Source organism: Neolamprologus brichardi, chromosome 17 (assembly GCF_056152115.1).
Source record: "Neolamprologus brichardi isolate AB-2024 chromosome 17, ASM5615211v1, whole genome shotgun sequence".
Lineage (NCBI taxonomy): Eukaryota > Metazoa > Chordata > Actinopteri > Cichliformes > Cichlidae > Neolamprologus > Neolamprologus brichardi.
The window spans coordinates 10,200,255-10,225,382 of NC_142120.1; the positions used below are offsets into that span (position 1 = coordinate 10,200,255).

The window sequence follows — 25,128 nt, forward strand, 5'->3', positions numbered from 1 at the left end:
TTTGCCCATCTGAACCTTCTCCATGACTGTGATTTGTATTTGAGGTCTGAAGAGTACAAGGTGAAAGAGGCAGGAGAGCACACTGTGTCCTGTGCTGGTCACTGTTTCAGAAGAGGTCTGGGTCCACTCCATCTCAGTCAGTTTGTCTCTCAGTAGGAGTGGTTGGATATTGTTGAAATAGAAAACACGTGATCCTCACAGCACCAGATGTGCAGCACAAAAGGAACGGCATCTTCCACACCCACCTTCTCCTGGTAAGCAAGCTGCAGGGGGTCCAGCAGCTTGAAGAATATGAGAAGTCAGTGCAGCTGATCTGAAAACAGAGAGGGGAAACGTGGAGTTGTTCAGACAGGCAGAGATGAGCATGAAACTGTGATCAGCCATGTGATCAGTTATAGGCGAATAGGCTTACATGCTATCCAGCAGTAGAAATTGCGGGCCTCAGTAAAGTCTACGCTCTGGTTACGGCCCTGACAGCATCCCTCCATAGAAACAAACACAACACTGAGCCAGAGGAAAACCTGGTCGGACCTGATGGCGGTCTGGCGCCATCTAGTGTTATGAAATCAAAATTTCCTGGTCGATCCGGTCTTCATCAACCAACCAGGAAAGAGGGCTTGCCGTGATCTGGACTGAGGCGGATGAGACCAGAAACCTTTGTTCTGCCTTTTCCTCCCAGTACCGAGTAAAACCTAGAGAACGTTCATACCTCCAACAACACTGCGCTCGTATTTTGCTGCTTGGCGATCGCAGATGGTCATTTTATTAATCAAACATTTGCAGAATTCATTCATTAGGCTTTATACATACATTTTTTTCCCGATAGCTACAACCCGAGGGGGACAACTGGCCATTTTTTTCTGTCAGCTGCGAAATGGAAATAAAACGCGGAGCTGAAAGTGGAAGCAACCGAGGTGCGTGTATCAGAATAAACAGGGGGAAAAAAAATCACGGTATCTTATCTTATATGATCCCCGATCTTTGTGTTGGTAACAATGATTTTTACAGTGACCTCAACGATAACGGCGATTGCCTGCTTCTGTTCTCTGTTGATATTCCTGCAGTATTTGGAGAAGGACTCACTTAATCCACAGTTGATCTCATTAGAAAGTGAAGGTTGTTTTCCTTCACTCTGTCAGTGGTTTGGGCTAAACATCTGTGCTATCAGAGCATTATTTTTTACTTACTAGCCGTATTACCTCTGCCAGAAATCCAATAGCTTGTGCATCCTGCATTATAAAGGTCAGCAATAAGTCGTGTAATCCGTGTTGTGAGTTTGTGGGGGAGTTTGATGGATGCCGCTGTCAATGCACCTCGGAGCAGCGCTGTCATGTCATTATTTTACGCAGCACTTTGCCACTACACGTCAAATTAACTTATGCTTCCTGTGCCAGCATATAAAGCGTCAGGTGGATGCTGTTCACTCAGGATCCTCAAAGAAAGGCTGTCGCAGCTTGTTTGCACTTATTCTGAGGTAGTTTCCCTTTTGTTTTGATTTTGTTTTTTGTCTTTCTAAGCGGATTTACTGAGATTACTTCCTCTTTTCAGGCAGACAGGCTCACATCACAAAGAAATTCAACATAACAGATGTGATTTAGGGACTTTCTTGAAAGTTAGGAGCGAAAGATCATTGCGAGGCGGACATTCAGATAAGAAAAGGAATGAAAAAGCTTTCTAAAATCTTCTGTAAAGCTTGACCTGCTTGCTGATTACCTAAGAAGTTCTCACAAAGTGTGAAGCCATCTTGATATAAATCGCTGCTGCTGTAGGACAGGCAGTGTTGTAGGCCTGTAACAAAACAATAAGACATTTGTCTCTGTTGTGGTTTTACTTCTTCTCTCCTCCTCTTCAGGTAATGACCTTCCCCTCCGTTATCTTCGGCTCCTGGCCCCACCCTTGCAGCTTTTATCAGCTGGAGTGTGGCGAGTTGTGCAGCAGGGACTCGTGGATCACTACGGGATGCTGGAAGAGTTTGTTACCATGGTGACGGAGCTGGTCCCAGAGCTGATGAGCTACAGTCAGAGGGCTCAGCTCATCCTGGGACTCAGGGCCAGGGTCAGTAGTGTTTACGTTTTGGTCATACTGAGAGGAAGCTAAAGTTGTTATTTAAAAATATCTGATTTTTGTGTTTAACCAGCTGGTTCTGGAGATGTGTCGAGGGGAGCATCCAGTGGATATGCAGATCATTCAGCCACATCTGGACAGAATAAAAGCCCCTGTCAGTACTGCCAAGGATCACCACGTAAGTGAACTTTAGCAGGAAAATGCACAGCTGTGTAAAAGCTGAGCGCTAGGTTGACATAGTACATACCTGATATGCAGTGAAAAGTCCTCCTTTATTTGTTTGGGGTTTTTTTTCCTCATTAAGTAAAACTAGAGTGAGTTATTATACTGGTACATCTTAAAAAATATATAATGTCATTTAAATGTTTTTGGGGGGGGGTTGCTATTTAATTAAAATAAAACTTTCATATATTCAAGATTCATTATACGTAGTAAAATAATTGTGTTTGTTTAGATAATTATGGCCATATTTTAAAAGAATTGATTATAAATCAGTATAAATACCAGTTCACTCTGCTGACTTGACAGTTGTCCAGATGACGATCATCGACACCCTTCACAAGGAGGTTAATCCACAGAAGGTCACTGCTGAAAAGGCTGCCTGTTCTCAGAGTTCTGTATCGAAGCACATTAACTGAAAGTTTGCTGGAAGGGAATAGTGCGGTGGGAAACTGTGCATGGACAACAGGGCGCAGCTTTGAGAGGATTGTCAGTAAAAGTTGATTCAAAGAATTTGAGGAAAGAGCGGACTGGGGTCGGTGTCCGTATTATTTCCCGGGCATTTCATCTGGAAATCAAGATCTTAGAGGAAAGAGTGGAGAGTCACAAAATCTAAAATGTTTGAAGTGTTGTGTGAAGTTCCTGCTGCCTGTGAGGATATCAGGGTGCCAATTCATCCGCTGGTGTTGGTTGGTGATGTTACAGCATGTCTGCGTTCACCTGCTGTGAAGCTCATGCCAATCTACTTTTTCAGCAGGACTTACCCACTGCCTACTGTGACTATTACATGGTTTGCAAACTATGTTATTCCTGTACTTGATTGGTCAGATAACTTGGCTGACGGGAACCCCGCAGAGAATCTATTAGCGGAAGAGGAAGGTGAGAAACACCCGACCCAAAAATACAGACGAACTGAAGGCTGCTTTCAAAGCAACCTGGGCTTCAATGTCACCTCAGCAGTGCCACTGATGTGGTAAAGGAACCTCGACTAGGATCCTACTTAGCGTTTAAATCCACAGGAAATAGTTTTGAGATGTATTTTAGGAAGTATTTTAACTATTTGAGATACTGGACTTCTGATCTTCACAAGCTGTAAGAATATATTCCTCTTTTTTTTTCCGTGTGTGTGTTTATATCAGGTAACCATCAACCACGTGGAGGAATCGGAGGTGAACTTTGTGGAGCTGGTGCATTCGTTACTGGAGGATCCCTCTGAAAGAAAATACTTTTTCCAGGTGAGACATCTTGCAGAGACAAACCAGACACATTCAAGCTTTCAGGAAGACTTCAGTAACTCTGATAACACTCTCAGAGTCATCTCAGAATTCACATCATGCCCAACCTTGAGGGTAGATGGAGTACAGCATCAAAAGACTAAATGAGGATCCACTTTTGTCAGCCAACACCAGAAATGTGAGGCTGAAGTGGACTCACCAAAACTGAGCTGCTGAAGATTGGGGGTGGGGGAGGGTGTAGCCTGGTCTGATGTGTCTTGGTTTCTGCTGAGGAACACAGATGGTAGAGTTACAATTTGGCATCAAAAGTGTGTCAACTGTACAGGCTGCTGGTAGCGGTGTAGTCATATGGGGATGGTTTCTTGGCACATTTTTGCCTCTCTTGAACCATTAGGACACCGGTGCTGGTATGAAGCTGTTATGATGCCTCTCAGTTTGTGGCTTTTGTGGCTTTTTTGATCAGAAATGTATAGTACTGGTTCTAGATTACTCACCAGCACCCAGATATTTTTGGTCCTTTAACTTGTTGAACTCTAATTCCTGGGGACACAGGCGGAACATCTGGTTTCACAGGCTGTGCCGCCTGGTCTGTTGTTTAAATGTAGACATGTGTGGTATCGACAGAAACTTCAGAATCTCAGCTAAAAGCTCCCAAAATTATTTCTATGACTGCCAAACACAGCTTAAACGACAAACAATCAAAGATGGCATGAAAAGACGTAAACGCAAAGTGTCGAGTCACCTGCCAGCATGTACGCGGACAAGCAACGTCTCTGCAGATCTCACAGCTTCCAAAACTCCAAGTTTCATCACACTCCAAACAAGATTTACCACACTAAACTAAACACACAATTACCTTTGCTCCCTTGCTTCTAAAAATTCCACCACGATAAAACCGCTCCTGCCGCACACTTCCATCTCCCAGTGTGCTTCGAGAGCAGCTTCCCATCATGAATCGCTATTTTGTCTTATTCGCTTGTTTACACACAGATGCAATACACACCACGCTTTGCGGCTGTCCGTGTTTTTATTTCTTTGTTTTGCAGAAAAGACCTCTGACAATAAAAGCCTAATTTCTTCTATTCAACACCTAAGAAATTTAAGTTTTCGTAGATGGTGCCAAATTGCGAAAAGCTTAGCTATGCTTCCAATAAAACCTCTGTAACTTTGCTCCGTGTCACTTCAGCAGCGTCCATCTTTGTCTATACGCTGATTCATGGCTTTCTTTAGTTTTTGGTCTACTGCAACAGATTTTCACAGGGGTTATGTGCTATAAGAGACACAAAAAATGAGTCCAGGAAAGACTTCTTCATACTTTTCTTTGTTCCATTCTCAGTACCTTTGACACAATGGCATTTGCTGTGATGGTTACACCTAAAAGTAATTCTCACAAGTGTAAGCTTTATTTTCATATCAAGATGGTTTACACAGAGTTTGTAATTGTAGAGAACTAATCAAATCATTTTGGGCGTGACATTTTCAAGCAGGAGCCTCAGAAAGTCCCTGGGGTTTTAAAAGGTTAATCATGGTTTAAATATCACTATGAGATGGAGGCGGCAACAACTTTACATTTTCCAATGGCTACGTCAAGTAAAAGTGGCCTTAAAGTGGCTTTATGAGACATCACAGTGAGTTCAGTGGCCTCTCCAGACACCTTTGGGATGTGGTACAACTGCAAAGTTGACTGATGTTAGACATGTCAGCACGTGAAATCCACGAAAGAGATGAGGCTGTATATGCATCAGGAGGTGCTTTAATTACGGGTCTCTATAACATAAGGCACAGATGATAAATAAGAAGACAGCTCTAAGTTTGGAATAATGCCTGTTATGTCATAGTGGGGGAAACACATTTATAATGTTTCAGAATGTGTGAGCCAGGTCGGAAGGTTTAGTATAGTTGTGCTGACTCATTTGTGCTGAGACGCTTGGTATAAATGAGCTATCAATATTTATATAAGTTACACCTGCATATCAGGGAAACGATTAAAAAAAAAACCCTCAAAATCACATCCTGCTGTATTATCACTGTTGAATCTGGATAATGTTTCCTAGGGCTGTGCGACATGACCAAAATCTCATATCCCGATATAAGAATTCTATCCGATAACGATATAAATCACAAAAATGTAACATTTTCTGTAAATTCGGTGACTCTCGGGCAGCTCGACTTGCGGGAAGTGTTTCCAGATGTAGCTGGAGTCGAGTGTTTTAACCGATGCATGAAACTATACATTTTTAGACATAAGTTGTAACAGCCGCCGTTTTCTTTGTGAGTATTTATTACACGGCGTGCTGCGGGGAAAAGCCTGTTCTAACGTTTGAGTCTAAGGTTTATTTTTTAGCACCTGGCGGCTCTTTTTTACTACTCATCCGTAAATAATCTGCTCTTTCACGTGATTCAGTTTATTTTGAAAAGTCTCAACAGGATCTTGAGCTTTATTGTGAAAGGTTTATGTGGAACATAAACAAGCGGACACGCGATGCTGTTACCGTCATTGTTGCTAACGACAACGCATAAAAACAGGCGCTTGTCCGTCTGTAGTGTGGCTATATTACATATAAGAGAAAGAGAGAACTTTAAGAAAAATAATATAGCCACTACAGTGACCATCAAAACAATGAAAAAATATTGCCCTAAACAGTTTATTTTGCGACACCACGAAACAAATGATCGCTGTAAAATGAACCGATAGACGTTTTTATATTGTCATCCGATATATATCGTTATATGAACAGCCCTAATGTTTCCTGACAGCACCCCTTTATAGCTGTACCTCTCTTAACCCTCTTAACCAAGGGCATTCAGTTAAAATTTAAGGAAGTCCAGTTAGAGAAAAGTTCCTCAAACAAAGTTGAATAAAGTCATTATAACTAAATGCAATATATTTTGAAGTAACCTAATATTTGTAACAGTATCTGTATATAGTTTACAATTTGGTGTCAGGAGCTTCTTGGCTCTGGACGGAGGCGGTCACACTTTCTCCCTCTCCCTTATCTTTCCTGCTTGGCTTCTCACGTCTTTTGTAAAGTCTCGCTTATTCTCTAACCCTAAGAGAGTCTCCCAGACTTGTTCTCTAAAAACCTAAAGAAGAATTATGGATTTGATCAACTGGTCCCTAAATGCAATTGACACCCTCATCTCGACGAGAAGCCTGAGTTCGGGAGAGCCCGTGACAAGACATTGAAGACACCTTTTCGGAACCATGATAACAGGGTTCTTGCTGATCGGCCCTGGCTTGGCCCTGGCTTGGCCCTGGCTTGGCCCTGGCTTGGCCCTGGCTTGGCCCTGGCTTGGCCCTGGCTTGGCCCTGGCTTGGCCCTGGCTTGGCCCTGGCTTGGCCCTGGCTTGGCCCTGGCTTATCGAAGAATAAAGAAAGCGTAAACGGCTGTTCAAATCCCCACAAGGCTGCCCGCTATGTTGATTGGAACGATGGAGCGAGCTGTGGCTTCTCAGAATGGGCTCATCAGATGCAGCACGGATGACATCTTGGAGACGCTTGCGGCTGCTGTGAGTACTGAGACCGACCGACAACATCTGACAACATCTCGGAGAGGCTCACGGCTGTCGTAAACACTCATGCTCTATGAGCAAACTGGATAACATCTCGGTATGGATGGATAACATCGTGGAGAGGCTCACAGCTCTCCAACAAAAGACCTGTGACCAGTGACGGACATTAGACAACTGTAAAATTGGAAGCAGTTTGTTCGCACTAACCAAAACAGCTACCATCTTCATCTCATGCGGCCCCCTGGCGCCAGCTGGATGCTCAAGGCAAAAACTGACAGGAATAACAATTCTCCCTTAGATAACAAGACCGTGTTGTGACTTTCTCCCTCCTCTTTCAAGGCCACCCGCGTCGACCGAGGACTGTTGACTTTTGCCTAACTGGGTGAAGGGACACTTTCCCACCCCCTCCAAACGCCTTCAAAGCTTACGTCTTCTACGTTGTGAGATGTGCGGATTCATGTGCTGAGATGTTTTTTTCTGTTCTCAAACTGATCTCCCTGTTGGAGCTCAGTCTGGGGGGGAGTTATTTTTTCTTCTTGTCTTTGCTCATGTTGTGCATTTTCCATTGTTATACCTCTCTGACCTGCCTACCCCATGTGATGTTTGTGTAATGTATGTATGGTCGGAAGGGTAAGATGGCGCTGGCACGACTGGCAGCCTTAACTCAATTTCCCTCGGGATGAATAAAGTATTATCAATCAATCAATCAATCAATCAAATAAAAGCACAAATTTCAACAATGTTTATTATGGATGGTATTTTAATAATAAAATACGAATGAAATGTTCTTTACTCATTTCAAGTTTTGAGTTTGCATTGAAAAATTACACCAAAAAAAAGCTTTTGAGAAGTTTCAATTAAAAAATAATGAAAATGTGTAGTCTATCCAGCCACCCATCAATTGTTTTCTGTGGTCCGTCTATTGGTGACTTAGGCTCTTAATCATTCTGTGCCTTTCTTTCTCACTTGCAGGAAATCTTCCCGGTATATTTTGGCTCAAAGTACGACGCAGCACTAGAGATGCTGGTGTGGGAGTTCATATCCAGACTGGAGGAGCTGCTGCCCGTCCCAGACTTCACACAGGTGCCGTGTATCTTTGTGCTCATCCGTGCCAGGCGTCACTAGCCTGTTGCCTGATAATGATTGTTACATGACACTTCAGCTCTGTTTTGTCTATCCCGCTTAACTGTATAAATGTTAACATGTCCAGATTGGAATTACATTAAGAGACATTTAGCGCTACTGTGGAGACAGCATCACGTGAACGTGTAAATTTATTGTTGATTAGTTTTGCATGTTTCTTCTTCTTCTTTTAAATCTGTTGTAGTTGTGCATCATATTAACACAGTGCACCTTATCTGTCTCCACTGGCACGTTTCCAAACTGAACAGCCATTAAAGGCTGACTGGAGCACAAAGACTCGCTCCTGGGCCTCAGCTGTCTGTACCGCTGTGGAGAAAGGAGGGTTAACAGGGTGCACGCTCACCAGGGCCTCCCAAAAGGCTCATTCCCTTTTTAGTACTGAGCCACTAGAGAGAAACACTAGAGCAAAGCTAAATTAGAAGCAGTCCAGAGTATTAGAAATACACGTGTTCACATCAGCTATATTTAATTACATGGATCGCATATTCTAGCATTAAGTCTCTTCAAATGAATTTAAATTCTCTATTTAATTCTATGATATAGATCGTTTTGGCTGTATAAACAAGTAATTTAACTAATATAATAAATAATTGCAGAATTACTAAAAAATAATACCTTGATTTTTCTTTCAGTTGGCCGCCTTGCTCAGAGACACTCCGTCATTCCTAGACGACTGTTTGCAAACCCTTTTCCCCCCGGAGGACATGAAGGCTGTACTTGAACACCACAGAAACCTCGGCCATTTTAAAGAGAAAGGTACTGCGGGCGCGCACTGGTGGGAGATAATTGCACTTCACCGTGTCCTGAAACGCGTTGAGAGAAAGGCTCGTAGCTCAGCGGCACTGGAAATGTGGCGCGAGGGCGTTCTGAGATTCATAAATTGAAAATGTTATTTACAGGTAAAATATTCATGCTTACTTTGAACTCTTGTTGTGCGAGTGCTGTCACAGGAGTGCTATGTTTTTCTCGCCATTAATTTTGCTACTTAATTCCCCGTACTTCCTAAATTATGAATCCCAAAGCCTTGTCATAAAAAACAAGCTCACTGGAGTTTGTGTCATTCAGTTTTATTTATGCAAGACGTAGTTATTCTCAAGGCGCTTTAGAGTCTGCAGTAAAGGCTTTACACTATTATAGAGAGACGTCCAGTCCCTTTGTGAGCAAGCATTTGACAACAATGGAGAGAAAAAACTTCTCTTCAACAGGAAGAAACCTCCGGCAGAACCAGGCCCCGAGAGGACAGCCATCTGTCGCCATCAGCTGTTGGGGAGGGAAAGCCAGGAGAGAAAAGTAGAGCAAAAAGAGATCACAAAGAAATGCCTAAACAGACAGATTCTGTTTATGTCAGTTGGAGTGTCTGACAGCTTTTTTATTTGTGTTTAAGTTGAACCAGAGCTTTAATAACGGTCTAAACGCTTAATTGTAGATCCCAGATTATTACCCATGGATGACTGCATCCTCACCTCCCTGTCACTGCCTCCTGGGACCAAAACTGTCATGGAAACAGCCTCCCGCTCACCTGCTCTCAAAGACTCGGACCACAAAGGACTTCTCAGCGCTCCCGTCAACGCAAGCAGCACGGAGAAGTCGAGGAGGAGCTCTGAGCCGATCAGGCAAGGACCGAGGGAGACGAGGGACTCTGGCAGTTGGCAGCTGCAGGCTAGAGCTGGAAACGTTTCTCAGGAGAGGAAAGTACAAAACATAATTAGCACACTGCCATGCGACGAAACCATAGACCTCACTACATCCAACGAGACTGCAGACACGGATTCAGAAGCCAGTGAGAACAACCAAAGCTTGAGGGCGGCTCGCATTCTCAGGAAGAGGAAGCTGAGCGGAGGTGTGGACGTTCCCACAAAGCAGCAGGAGGCTTCAGCTTTCTTGTAAGGTTTCCATATGTTAATATATGTTTTATTCATTCGTTGCTAACGAACGGTCGGCATCACATGTTTGCGTCTATCCATAACTTTATCTGTTTGATCAAAGTCATGCTAGGATGTAGGTCTGCTGGTCCGCCTTTAATGTTTGGTTCAGACTGAAATCTCTCCCCAGGACGTAAATGATTTCCTATTAAATTTTCAGCAGATGTCTACACTGCAGAGAGCGTGAATACTAATATAGAGTCATTATTTATTTAACAAAAAAAAGAGCCAAACTAGAAGAATAAGCAGTGTGTAAAAAAAATAAGTACAGCGATCCCTTGTTTATCGCGGTAGTTGCGTTCTAAAAATAACCAGCGTTAGGTGAAGTCCACGAAGGGGCCAACTTTATTTTTTCTAATTATTATAGATCTTTTAAGGCTGTAAAAACCCCTCACTACACACTTTATACGCTTTTCTCGGACAGGCATGAACATTTTCACGCTCTCAAAGTTCAAACCTTCGTAGAAAAATAAGTCCAGTGTTATAAAATGAAACCAAAGATCAAACCCTGTTTTCAGGGCCAGAACATGGGAATAGAGCAGCTGCCAGAGAATTCAACATTAATGAATCAATGTTACGGAAGTGGAGGAAGCAAGAAGAATGAGTTGAGTAAAGTTTATCTGACTGTTTTGTTTCGCTTAATGCTCCTTATAATTCGGTGTGCCTTATGGTCCGAAAACTTCTACCTTCCTTTAGCATGTCCAGAAGTCCAACTTTTTGTGCGATGGTTAGCATCTTCCTCTGCGTTTTGGGTGCTACTGCAGGTGCCTTTGACGGTGCAAAACGTTTCGTCGACATTGTGTTGGGGAGAAAACTTACAAACAGTACAGCACTTCAGAGTCACACTGCTAGCGATCGAAGATTTCTGTACATTTGACAACCTGAACACATTCTGTACTGTACAGGAGACAGTGGTCTACAGCCGATCAGGACGCGGAACACAATGCGCTGTAAAAAAAAAACAACAACAACAGCGAGACCGTGAAAAGGTGAACCGCGTTATAGCGAGGGAGCACTGTACACCTTTACCACTTGCTTGGGTCAGTAGCATCCAGTTGCTGCTCATCAAATGCACTTAAATAACTGATCATCAGCAGTGATCTTAGAGAAGAATAGCAGCTAGCTGTCAACCTGCAAAGGGTAATAAAGGAATTTCCAAACAATTTGAAGCCATCGATTTAAAGTGAGGAAGATTATTATTAGTGGAAAACGTTCAGGACACTTACTAATCTTCCCTCATTCGAGTTGTCAAGCACGGTGGTGGCGAGGTGATGTTTTAGGCATGTTTTTTGTTTCATTTCTTTTCACAGAAAGCTGTGCATAAATGAATGAACTGCAGCAAAGCTATAAAAAAAAAGAGTGGTCCAAAATTCCTCCACAGTAATATGAAACATTGATAAAGTCACACAGTGTTGTTGGTAATGGTGGTTGAATCATAGAGTGCAATTCATTTTTTACACCCTCCTTCTGCATTTCAGCTAGGACAGCGTTAAATAAATCATTACATTTGATGAGAAAACGGTTTGTAAGCGAGCAACTCCAATCGTAGTTTTTTAACCTTTGCAGGGAGTCCTCAGTGGATGATGAGAATTCAGGTGAATCTCCTCTCATCTCCATATGGGGAGATTATACAGGTGTGTGCAGTTTATACATGGTCTCAATCTAATATATGGTTTTGTATTTCTAAGCATAGCTTTAACTGAGTCTTCGTGTTTCATTTCAGACTCTCAGGAGGGCTCTTTTCCAGTTGTAATGGACACAAAGGTTCCCTGGTCGGATGAGGAGACGCTCCATCTTCTCGACATCTGGGGGAAGGACTCTGTGCAGCGAGCTCTGAAGGGCTGCTTGAAAAACCGCCACATATTCACCCAAATTGCACAAAAGATGGCAGAGAGGGGCTACATGAGGACAGTGGAGCAGTGCCAGACGAGGATCAAACGACTGAAGAAGTGCTTCCGTCAGAACAAGTGGGCATTTAACGACACAGATTTTGAAGCTCTCGCTGACGTTTGTCAGATATGTTCACTGATCCTGTTGTTTTCTCCCTGATCTGTCGCCGGAGGGAACTCCAGGCTGGAGCATAAATTTTACACGCAGCTCGATCAGGTCCTCGGCTCGTCGGCTTCCTTGGCCGTTCCTGAGATCACCTACGACGTTGAGGAAATTATCGATGAAGACGAGTCCCGAGACGGTGATGATGACTTGCAGTTTGTCGGACAAACGGGCCATCTGGAAATTGGTAGGAGGTCACATATTTGTACTTAAGTTGAACTCTTGCAGCACAATTGTTAGTGACATGAACAGCTTTTCTGTCTTTTAAGGCTTCATACAATTTTGCATCTGAAAGAAATGCTAAGGATTACAGAATTTTTGCCAGTGCAGATAAAAAGGAAGTAAACAGATACAGTTAAATGTAAAAAAAAAAAAAACTCAGAAAAAGCCATTTTTTAATTCCACCATACTCTGAAAGAGTCTTAAATATACTATTTAAAACGAAATTTACTATTTTTCCTCTGACTCGTAATGCTGTGTGTCCGTCCAGTCTTTGAATCCAGATGTTTTAAGTCTCATTGCTACAGTGGTATAAAATCATGCACAAAGCCGTGCAGGCTGCCATTGCAAACATTTGTGAAAGAGTGGGTTGATCTAAAGAGCTCAAAGAATTCAATAACAATAATAATAATAATACATTTTACTCAAGGGCGCCTTCAAGAAACCCAAGGTCACCTTACAAAAGAACAAAATTAATAAATGGAGCAATAGTCATAAAATACATCAAATAAGTTCACTTCTCTGGCTCTTGACGAAGGCGGTCGCACTTTCTCCCTACCCTTATCTTTCCTGCTTGGCTTTCTCATGTTTCTGTCTAGTCTTGTCTGCTTCTCTCCCTCTACCCTCTCACAGTCTGTTCTCTAAAACCTAAAAGAGGAATTATGGATTTGATCAACTGGTCCCTGAATGCAATTGACACCCTCTTCTTGATGAGAAGCCTGGGTTCAGGAGAGCCCATTGAAGACATCTACTTTTCTGTAACCATGATAACAGGGTTCTTGCTGATCGGCCCTGGCTTGGCCCCAGCTTATCGAAGAATAAAGAAAGCGGAAACAGCTGTTCAAATCCCCACAAGGCTGCCCGCTATCTTGACTGCAACGATGGAGCAAGCTCGTACTTAAGTTTAACTCGGAGAAGCTTGCGGGTGCTGTGAGTACTCTGACAACATCGCGGAGAGGCTCACGGCTCTCCAACGGGAATGGTGAGGAACCGGTAATGGACATTAGACCGACTGTAAAATTGTCATGCAGTGGTTCACACTAAAGCAAGAACACCACCATTATTTCATGCGGCTACCATATCGGCGCCGGCTGTGGTCTCAAGGCTGGTTTCTCCCCTGATAACAAACTGTGTTTAGACTCTTCGTTCCAAACGCCCTCGTACGCTTATCTCCAAGGTCGAGTCGGACGGCCGGTCTGGGCCCAGCGCCGGAAAGATAGCGGCAGGGCAGGATGGCTGTGTCTGCATCGGCTTACTTCTCACCCCTGTTGCTTGTCACGTGCTTCGTGATGTTGTGATGTGGACATTTATGTGCTCTTTGTGACTTGCCCATTGTATTGTACATTTCACTGTTTTTCCGTAACACTACCGGTCTCCAACCTGTCTCCCCATGTGATGTCTGTGTTGTGTATGTAAGGTCGGGGGGGTCCCATTTCGCTGCAAGGCAACTTGCAAGTGACAAATAAAGGCTTTGTTGAACTTGAACTTGAACTCTTGAAAATTGCAAAACAGAACTTGACAACGGATAAAATCAGCACTAAAGCAAATAAGCCAGTTTGAACAGATGTGTTTTGAGCTTTGACTTAAATACACGAAGGGAGTCTATATTTCTTATGGCTGGAGGAAGAGAGTTCCAGAGGCGAGGAGCAGAGCGACTGAAGGCTCTGTTCCCCACAGTGATAAGACGTGCAGACGGGACAGTAAGATGAATAGCAGATGAGGATCTGAGAGGGTGGGAAACAGTGGTGATCTGAAGCAGGTCACACAAATAGGAAGGAGGAGATTTATGGATTCAGAAGTAAGATTTATCCTGGCGTCTATGGATAACCAGTGAAGCTGCTGAAGAACTGGGGTAATATGAGCCAAGACCCGAGCTGCAGAATTTTGAAGAAGTTGGAGTTTATGAAGGGACCTTTTAGGGAGACCAAATTAGAGGAACGTAATCGATACGGGACGCAATAAGACTATGGACAAGGATGGCAGCAGCATGGGGAGTAAGGAAGGGACGGCTTGGGTTTCCATTAATATTACGTAATTCAAGCGTGATGGTGTAATAGGATGCCTCTGTTGCCTTTGTTGAAATTTCTTCCCTCCTAGATATTCCACACTCAGCTATTAGTGGTATTATTTCAAAGTGAAAGCATTTATTAACAGTAGCAAATCAACCACAAATTGGCAGAGCATGTGAGGTAACAGAGTGGGGTTGTTGAGTGCTGAGTCCATAATAGTCGCCCATACTCTGCTAACTTAATGTCTGCATAGTCCAAACGTTCTCTAACATCAGCACAGGAACTGTGTATGGGAGCTTCATGGCTTGGGTTTCCATAAATGGGTAGCCCCTGCAGGTGCAATGTGGAGGTGGTCCAGTACTTTTGTCCACATCATACGTAGAGATGTGTCCATTTTTTTGGACACAGTATTGTTTTGCTCAAAATGGAATTAATACTTCTGACAAAATCCTGTGATTTGTTATTTTAGGAACGAGAAGCGTTCCCTGGACAGACTTGGAGACCTTGGCCCTGATCAACACATGGGGTGAAGATAAGATGCAGCAGGAGCTGAGGGGAATGCACAGAACCGGGCACATTTTTTCCATCATATCCAACAAAATGGCCACACAGGGTTTCTCCCGGACGCCAGAGCAGTGCCAGACGAGGTTAAAAAGGCTGAAATCGAACTTCAGGCAGTGCTACCAAAACAAGTATGCGTGCTCGGAGTGGAAAGAGTAAAAGAAAAGTTTTCGATTTGTAGAGCTAATATCTCTGCTCTTTTGTTGTCCCTGCACTGTAGCCTGAAAGGACAGGAGCAAGTTCAGTGCAAGTTTTACAACGAGCTGGGAAGAATTCTAGTGAAAGACTTCCCTTCAGTTCCACAGCCGGAAGAAATACCAGGAGAGCCCGAAGAACGCGACTTTCCTGCCTACACTCATCCAGACATGGGTAAGCTCAGTTTCTCTGCTCAGGACGACCGTTTAGATCAGCGGTCCCCAACCCCCGGGCCTCGGACCGGTACCGGTCCGTGAGTCGTTTGGTACCGGGCCGCGAGAGTTGAGGCTCAGGTGTGAAATGCATGGTTTTCAGGGTTTTTATCGGTTTTCAGCGTTATTTTTTTATCGTTTTTATCGTTAACTCGGTTTTCCTGGGTCTTTTCACGTGTGTTATGAATAAATCTTCTTTTTTTCAGTACTGGTACTAGTTTTATTTTGTTGTATTTATCTGCGACACCTTAAAGTCTGGGAAGGGATCTCAAAACTGGATTATAGATGGCAGACACCAACTCTCTGCCATCTATAATCCAGTTTTGAGATCCCTTCCCAGACGCCTTAACGCCCACTCACACCCTGGGCCATCTGACCTCAGGAATTCGCATGATAAGGTGGGGCCAGGTTTCACAATGAACTCACCTGAAACTCTGGCTGATTGGGACCCACACCCAGTTCCACACCTTGGCTCAGGCGATTAGAGGATCATCAGGGGGTCCTTTTGTCCCTCTGTGGGGGGAAACTCCCACTAGGTTTATATCTGGGACTCTCCACCATTTGACCTTAGAACTGAAGAAGTCTTCAAGTAACTTAAAGAAGTCCAGACGCTTTTCTTTGCAAGCTCCTTTGACAGCCAATGACAATCACTACTCTTCAGTGAGTGTTGGTAAGGTTTTAGTAAAACTAGATTAATTTGTAGTGGATTTCACTGTTTGTGAGCCTCCTTTCTTTCTCTGCTTCCCACATTACAATTGTGATCACGAGCCAGATGAAGTACTACGTCGAGGCAGTTAAATGTAGGGAAGTACAAGATACATGAGCAAAGCTCCACGTTATAAAAATCACCATTTGTTTTTGTACTTTCTGATTTTGTCCTCTGGGGGGCGCTGTGGACATGTAACAGAAATCTAAAGTTAGAAGTGAATGCTTGTTTATCTAAATTTTGCACCCACACTTCTTCCACGACTTTGTGTATATTTATTATTATTTCTGTTGTCAGTTTGTTGTATTTAGTAACTGTTTTCTTTATTTGTGGTTCAATTTGAAAACCAGAAATTATATTTAACAGCATAAACTTTTGTGTTGTTTATAACTAACTGACTGAGATATACAGAATGGATATCTGCCTTCAGATCATAATCATCTCACTATAACATAATGTAATCTTTTCTTTCACATAATCCATCAGTAGAGTACATGGCAGCAGAATCGATGTAAACCACAGTGCTGTGTCAAAGCCTTGAGCCACTCATCATTTCCTTATTTTCCAAGTGTTCTTAAACAATAGTTCTCAAGGTCTTTCATAGTTTTTCTTTGAGCATTGAAGCTTTTTCACTCATTTTTAATGCAGTTCTTGTATCTTATTGTTTTCAGAGAAATGAAAGCTACTTAACACTGACCTACGAATCATTCAACCATAAGACAACATCTATCTTCTTGCAGGATGAACCAGTACAGTATCAACACATAACAGACAACTTAGCAAAAGAATAAATATAATAAAACATGAATGATATCTTTGGGCACTTTGTTACTAGCAGTGTGTTGCAAAAGGTATCATTTGCTACCTTTTTTGTAGTTGATTCTATGAAAAATGCCATAAGATAGTTTGACAGATATAAAGTAGTATTTTTGCACCTACAAGGTGATTCTCAAAGAGCCTTTTGCTGAAAACTTAGCATGGTTTGCAGTGTTTTCTTTTTAAAAAATGAGGAAAGAGGACAAGTGAAGGACAAAAGAAGAAGTGGTGAATGTAAAAACTATCTACATCAGATGAACAGTATCTGAAAGTCATGAAGAATAAAGAAGCTCGTGGCTTCTATGGTGTATTTCAATTTATATTTTCACATTTCAATAAATCGCTGTTCCAATCTTCTGAGCAAAATGTAAAGAAATGAGAGGTAGCTCAAGACTTTTGTATGGTATTATAGTTATCTAAAAAAAAAAAAAAAGTGAAATAAGGGATTGTGTATTGATGTGTTTCCTTTTTTATTTCTGCCTCTTCAGAGTCTGCTGTGGAAATTCAGGAGGACAGGAGGAAAGTCCCTTGGTCAGACAAAGAGACGATCATCCTTCTGGAGATCTGGGGAGACCCACAGGTAAAGCACAATGTCACAATCCATGCACTCCCCAAAAAATGTTTCGGAAATGTCCATAAATTTCCCGATAATCTCACTTCATTGCTGCTTCATTCCGTATTACTTCACTTTACTACTTTTACACGGAATCCTACCTTCCTTCAGGTCCAGCAGTGCCTTAGACGCTACCCACACAACGGTCACATTTTCACTGAAATTTCAGAGAAGCTTGCCGCTAACGGCTACTCCCGCAGCCCCGAGCAGTGCCACACGAGGATCAAACGCCTGAAGGGGAACTATCGCCAGTGTCGAGAAAACATGAGGTAAAAACTGCACGTCTGGAGTCCTGCACTGTTGGAGTGACTTTGTTTTAACGCACCTGTCTTACTGCCTCTAGCTCATCTGGGACTGACAGAGTCGACTTTAAATTCTATGATCTGCTGGAACAAATTTTGGATAAGCAGCCATCAACGTCGTCTACCATGGTAACGGACTCCATCGAAATATCAGAAGACTCCAACAGTGAATCGGTAACAGAAAGAGGTAAAATTTCTGTCTTCTACCCACCCCCTCAATGTTAACTCAGAATGGAAGATTGTTTTAATGCTTTTTCATGCACCACAGCTCCGAACTTCTTAAGACCTATTCATATCTATTATGAATGGGCTTTAATTTGCCAAGTTCCTGGTACAAAGTCCATGCGATGTGAGAATCTTGCAGGCGAATGCCTTTTCGATACACTGCAAGTGAGTGTGAATCACGTCTCCTACCTCCTGCACACACAGATGACACCCTCGCCTTAGCGAAACATAAAATTTCCAGAAACCAGAGCTTGTCTGACACAGAGTATCTCCTCCTGCATGCTGCATGTGAGAAAGGAAAGGAAAGCGTAAACACCTCATGCACCGCAGGCTCAGTTTTTGCACTGCAGGCTCCTTGTTCTCCACCTGTTTTCTCCTTTGTTTTCTCCAGACTGCATAGAACATAAGCCTGCTGAATTTGCACCCAAAAATCTCCATAAAAGCCTAAATAACTCTTGAGAATGAAATAAGCAACAAAAAATTGCACAAAAATCACTTAAATACCGATTAGCATGCAGCCACTATCATCACAGAACCTTTGTGTTCAGTTTTTATTTTACACAGACCAAAACTGCTGGATTCACACAGGGGTAAGATCAATAACAACTTCTTCAATCCAATTAGTGTATAACAAATCACCAGAGGTCCCTATGTAATACTAGACCCATGCTAATTGGCCTTAAAAAATATTATTATGTAGTTAATAATTATGTAACTACATGATTTAAGCCATGGGGCGAACATGGCTCAAGAGTTGGGAGTTCGCCTTGTAATCGGAAGGTTGCCGGTTCGAGCCCCGGCTTGGACAGTCTCGGTCGTTGTGTCCTTGGGCAAGACACTTCACCCGTTGCCTACTGGTGGTGGTCAGAGGGCCCGGTGGCGCCAGTGTCCGGTAGCCTCGCCTCTGTCAGTGCGCCCCAGGGTGGCTGTGGCTACAATGTAGCTTGCCATCACCAGTGTGTGAATGGGTGGATGACTGGTTGTGTAAAGCGCTTTGGGGTCCTTAGGGACTAGTAAAGCGCAATACAAATACAGGCCATTTACTATTTACCATGTACTGTATGTGCGGACGATTATGTCGACTTTAGACTAAAGTGAAGTGAAAGTAAAAATGAATTCAACACATAAGTTAAAAAAGTATTCCTAATCCCATTTTTCCCATTTTTGGATGTTTTATACTCATGTTAAATTTCTGTGTCTCAATCACAAGACCCAGAAATCAACATGTCAGCTGAGAAGCCAGCAACCAGCTCTTGGACAGACGAGGAGACCCTGGTACTTGTCGATATCTGGGGCGAAGAAGATCTCCAGAAGGCCCTGAGGGGTTTCGTCCACAACGGCCACGTTTACGCAGACATTTCCGAAAGAATGCAGGACCTCGGTTTTTCGAAATCCTCGGAGCAGTGCCGCTGGAAGGTGAAGTCTCTGAGGAACAACTTTCGACAGTGCTACGAAAGGAAGAAGTGAGCTCAGTCTTTCCATCGGTTTACCTGTTTTCGTATCCCTCTCTGTGAGCGATGCCTCCGTAACTGCCGTTTTCGTTCTCGCTAGATCTGGAAGAAAAGTTGATTACAAGTTCTACAGCCAACTGGAACAAATACTGGGACAGGAGGCGGTTTCTCTTGATGAGTATGATGAAAGGGATGAACAAGAGGAGCAGGATTCAGGTACAGAACACGCGCTCTGCATTAGATTAAAAATCAGCCACAAGTCAGATATCTTACATGCGTGTCTGCCTGCAGCAGGTGCCGATGGTTTGAACACAACGTGGACAGAGCAGGAGACGGTTGCTCTCATCGAGGTGTGGGCCGCAGATGATGTGCAGCATGGCCTGAAAATATGCGTCCGCAATAGTCACATATTCGCCGAGATATCTGAGAAAATGGCCGCAATAGGCTACCTGAGGACAGCGGAGCAGTGCCACTCCCGGATTAAAAGGTTGAAGAAGACTTACAGGCGTTACTGCAACAGCCGCAGGTAAAAAACAACAACAATGCATGCTTTATGCTTTTTGAGATGATCCAGGCTCGAATGTTGTCGCCAGCTGACCGTGGATTTATGTTTTCCAGAAATGGAGGGCGGCCCACGGCGTTCCGATACTTCAACCTCCTTGCTCCGGTGCTTGGCGACGAGTCTATGTTTGCCCCTGTGGACAGTACCGATGCCACCTTACAACCTTTGATGGACAATGAGCCTGTCTTATGTGGGTTTACACAGCCAGTCAGTAATACACAGGGTTACTGTGCGTATATGAACTAAACTGCCAAAGATGAACACAATAATAAAGGCGTTTCCTCGTTTTAGATGAGCAGCCCTCGACCAGCCGCCTCCTGGTCGACCTGAGCCGAAAGATGCCCTGGTCGGATCAGGAGACTCGCACACTGCTGGAGATCTGGGGTGAGGACGGCGTCCAGCTCACTCTGAAGGGCTGCCTGAAGAACCGACACGTGTTCGACTACATCTCAGAGAAGATGAACAACCAAGGATTTATAAGGACCTCGGAGCAGTGCTACACCCGCATTAAGCGTCTTAAATATGGCTTCCTCCATGAAAAGTCAGTAACGACGAGACTTTGATTCTCACTTATTCTAAACTTGTTTAGATGTTTATTGGTTTTAGTATTGCTTTTGCTTTTAAAATGTTTACATTTGACACGATCACGGGTGAAGGTCCATGTGAAGTCATGACAATCATCCCGAAGATCTCAAAAGATTTCAAGAAAGAACTTAACAGAGCATAAAGATGCTCGTTGTCGTTTACAGTAATTACCATAAAAACTGTAATTAGAGTTCTGGTTTTAACTGTGAGTTTGTTTTACAAATGTAGGGGAGAGTTTAAATTCTTCAATGAGATGGAAAAAATCTTCAGGAAGGAACTGAAAGTCGACAACGTGGCCGCAGACACGTCGGCTGCAGATGAGCCAGATGACTACATGCTCGAACTGGGCCCAAAAAAAGGTGTAACTATATGGAGTATGTCACAGTGTGTGTGTGTGTGTGCTTTGAAAGTGTTGATGAAGGAGTATAGAGAAGGTCACTGTTTCTTTGTGGAGCTAGAGAAACCATACGACTGGGTGCTAAGAGAAGTGTGGCAATGCATGAGAACAAAAATCTATGTTTCTTTTCTCACAGTCCCCTCAGGTAACCAGTGGGTGCCCGACAGCACTAAGCTGCCCTGGAGCGACGGAGAGACCGAGGCCCTACTGGACATTTGGGGGAGCGAGGAGATCCAGGAGAACTTAAAGGGCAGCGCCAAAAACAAACAGATCTTCCTCCAGATCTCTCAGGTCATGACCAGCCAGGGCTACCTGCGCACTCCTGAACAATGTCAGTCCAGGATAAAGAGGCTGAGGGCTAATTTCAGGCACTTCCTAGAAGGCAGAAAGTAAGCTCAGCAGTTCATTGTTGAGAGGTTACAGGGCACCGTGAGGTGGTGGGATCATCCATAATGTAAACGTGTTTTTGTCTTCTGAGCATATTCACACCTCAGAGTTCTCAGATTGTTGCTTTTTGTCTTCTCATCAGTCCTGATGTTCTGTGTCGTGTTTTCAGAGGAGAGAAACAAGAATGCAAGTTTTTTGAGAAGCTGGTGCAGATATTTGGCAACAAGTACATAATAAACTCAGACCCACTGGCTGACGATACAGCTGAAGTCATAGGTAAGTCTGACAAAGGCATCTGTTATTTTAGCACAGATACAGCAGCTTTAAAAACGCATACTGTTTGTGGGGTTTACTTAATTTTTGCACCGATGGAAACAAGTTATAAGTCTGTTTCCTGTTTCCAGTGTTTAAACTTCATTATTGTTTTTGCTTTTGTAAATCTAGATGTTGCACAGATATTGCTTCATTGATCAATTAAGGACTTTGTCCATAAGTATTGAGACAGTGAGGCAGTGTTTGTAGTTTTGCCTCTGTATTACCACCACAGTGCAATTTAAGCGAAATAATAAAGATGTCTATGAGGTTCAAACTTTAACTGTCACCTGTTTTCAGAGGCTCAAAATGAATGAAATAAACTAACATAATTTTAAATACGAGGATTTCTTTTTCATACTTTGATGAAATTCCTTTGCAGTTAGTGAGTCTCTGAAATCTCAGAGACCTCACCAAAGGCTGCCTCCCAGGCCTTGTTTATGGGTCTCTCTCTGCCTTCAGTCAATGCACCAGAATTTTGATTTGGGCACTCCTGAATCTTCTCCCCTGTCTCTCTCTGATCGGTTTATTTTACTTTGGCTTCCTTCACTTTTACTTACAACTTTGGACCTCACTAAGAGTTCCAGTAAATAGTTACCAAATGAAGGTTCTGGTTATCTTCTTGGTTTTTAACGAAGCAATGAAGAAACAAGGTTCACCTCCTTGTCGGCTGCTTGTTCCATTATTGTTAGGCCTCTGTGCATGAATATGGCTACATCTTCTAAATAGTTGATGAAATCTTTTTGTAAAACCCAAGGAATTAAAGCTGAAGGTCTGCACATCAATCACATCCTGATTTATTTAAAATCCACTCCGGTAGTGTGCAGAGGCAAAACTACAAAAACTGTGTCTTTGTCCAAAAACTTTTGATCCTAACTGTAGCTCCACATTTTGAGAAAAGTGTTCATTCATGAATTTACTAAATATAAGATCAACAGCATTCTTGTAGTGCAGGACTGCCAACGTCACCTGTTCCCAGTCTCCTCTGGCTGTGTTTAACTACTTAACTCATGAACATGAGAATAATAAGAGCGTTAGTGAGTTAATTTAAAACAGTACACAGAGGATTTACTTCTTAGAGCAGCAAACCAGCTCATTGACACGTTCTTCTTTTGGAAACTTGTTAACTGGGATATTTGTCAGCCTCAGTTTAATATCTAAAATGTTCCTCTCTGATCCAGAGGCATGAAATCATCCACGGTGAAGATGACGCAGCAGCAGCAGAGGGACAAAGAGGAACATCCAGAGCAAGAACAAGAAACCGATCTTTACTGCTGTGTTTGTTTACATGACAAAAGAGGGTCTGTCCTGTCTCACTCAAATGTACATTTCCCTCTGTTACCTTCTGCAGACACAAAGACCTACTTCAGGTAGCAATTCAGTGTGTGTGTGTGTGTGTGTGTGTGTGTGTGTCCCTCAGCTTGAGTGTCTTATTATTTAACATAGCCATGGAACAAAAACAGTGATACTCAGGGTTCGAGGGACAGAAATGAATCTTTGACCCATTTGAATTCACCCAAAATGCTCTGAACCTCCAAAAACATGTTTTCCTAGTAAATTTATTATTTTGTACTTGAAGTTAAAGTGAGTGAATCGAAGCACAACAACAACAACAACAACAAAAAACAGAAGAAAATACAAGTGAGGCTTTTGTTATAGCCTCACTGTTTGCCCTTAATTTATGTCTCACTTCTGAAATCTTGTGTATTTACACTTGTTTTTTAAAGTCTGTGTAGTGAAAGTTGAGCTCTTAAGTACTCAGTAGGAGTTAATGTTGTCCAGAATTTTATTTATTTAAATTATTTACATGTATATTCCAAAGTTTTACACTTTAAATATGTTAACACTTCGACCTTACTGAAGTACATGTAGAAGGGTTTTTTCATATCCATTAAAAGAAACATGAGACATGTCGTTGTGGAGTTGTTTTTTTCATTTCTCCTGCTGATTTTTCAGCTCGGATGGTCGTTGAATATTTTATTAGATCCCTAAGAACTCGTGGAAAATCCTGTTTGTTAGGTGGTTGTTTAACAGGAATTATATTAGAAATTATGTTTATATTTGACCATCAATTCTTTAGTTTTGTCATATTGTACTTAAGCACAGCACAAAAATAACAGACAGGCTTACTCCAAGCAATAAAAACCAGTCATATATATATATATATATATATATATATATATATATATATATATATATACTTATCATAACTGTGGATTTAGTAGCCAGTCATTAAAATTTTAAAACTAGTGTATACTTTGAAGTCTGAACGTTCAACACAAGCTGGAATAGAGAGTGGCTGCAGCTCGTGGCTATGTCAGCTTCTGAAATCACCAGAGTGAAATCTGAAATGCCCATGGTGTTGATTTAAAATGTGCTCTGACACAATCATAGGTATCGGTTGCTACTGAAAACAAAAAGTGAAGCCGGTCGGCGCTATGGGCTTGAACCATTTGTTAATTGGGGGGGTGATATATTCAGTTTTAACTGTAGCTAGGCTCAAAGTGTTAATGCTATCTTCATTCAATAAACACAATTTTCATTGTCATATAAAAAACTAGGGTGGCACTAGGGGTGGCAAGAGATCATTTTAGGGTCGCACATGCCACCACATGCTATCGTGTCATGTTATCGTGGTCATCTGATTGCTTAAAGCACCAAGCAACGTGATTTGTAGCTTGCTCGTGTTGCCCACTTGACGGCGCCAGTGGACAACAGAAATCTCCTTCCAGTAATTAAAATTGATTTTCAAGTGTATTTTGAAGCCAATTTAGTGGGTTTTTCAGTGCTGAATTTGAGAAAAATAAAAAACAAACTCAAAAATACACATTTATGATTGCATGCTTTAATCTCATCTTTGTTTTCAGTGTTTTCCTGTCTGATCATTCTTGTATTACTGAAAGTATTCTGCGGTGTTAGTCTGTATGAATATGCAAGCAAGGAAACTATACAGGTCTGTCACTGCCACAAATGTGCTTCATGTAAAACTCCTATAGTGCGTTGAAATAGGTCAGTTCACACAGACTGAGAAGCAAACACTTACACACACAAATACACAGCTCTCAAGAGTCAGGACAGTAATTACATGTCTAAATCTGACAGAGCGTCCAACCACCACTGTCTGGCTGCCTGCCAGTGTGTGTGTGTGTGTGTGTGTATTACTTATGTTCTGAGGACATAACTCTGTTTGCAATGTCACACTTACCTCTCTTTTGTGGACAAAAAGCAAGTCCCCATCAAAACAATTACAGCTTTAGTATGAACAATTAGCTTGAAGTGAGGGAAGGGGTTGGAGAGTTTATCATTGAGGTAAGTTTAGGAAAGCAGAGATCATAACCATAGACACAGTAGTGAAATGAATGGTAGTCAATGCAGTGTGTGTGTGTGTGTGTGTGTGTGTGTGTGTGTGTGTGTGTGTGTGTGTGTGT

General features: G+C 42.5%; 1 protein-coding gene across 1 annotated transcript; it reads left to right on the top strand.

The window, feature by feature from the left end:
• Nucleotides 1-632: 632 nt before the first annotated feature.
• On the top strand, nucleotides 633-23,601 carry LOC102796906 (uncharacterized). The gene is made up of 24 exons (XM_087830703.1): nucleotides 633-914; nucleotides 1,853-2,055; nucleotides 2,138-2,242; nucleotides 3,423-3,518; nucleotides 8,004-8,114; nucleotides 8,807-8,930; nucleotides 9,601-10,057; nucleotides 11,663-11,730; nucleotides 11,820-12,063; nucleotides 12,169-12,335; nucleotides 14,846-15,068; nucleotides 15,158-15,306; nucleotides 17,355-17,446; nucleotides 17,591-17,748; nucleotides 17,823-17,968; nucleotides 19,217-19,469; nucleotides 19,558-19,673; nucleotides 19,752-19,983; nucleotides 20,076-20,209; nucleotides 20,311-20,560; nucleotides 20,833-20,963; nucleotides 21,138-21,390; nucleotides 21,558-21,664; nucleotides 22,882-23,601. The coding sequence occupies exons 1-24, from the start codon at nucleotides 875-877 to the stop codon at nucleotides 22,887-22,889; spliced, it is 3,867 nt and encodes a 1,288-aa protein (XP_087686829.1). The 5' UTR covers nucleotides 633-874; the 3' UTR covers nucleotides 22,890-23,601.
• Nucleotides 23,602-25,128: the final 1,527 nt, after the last annotated feature.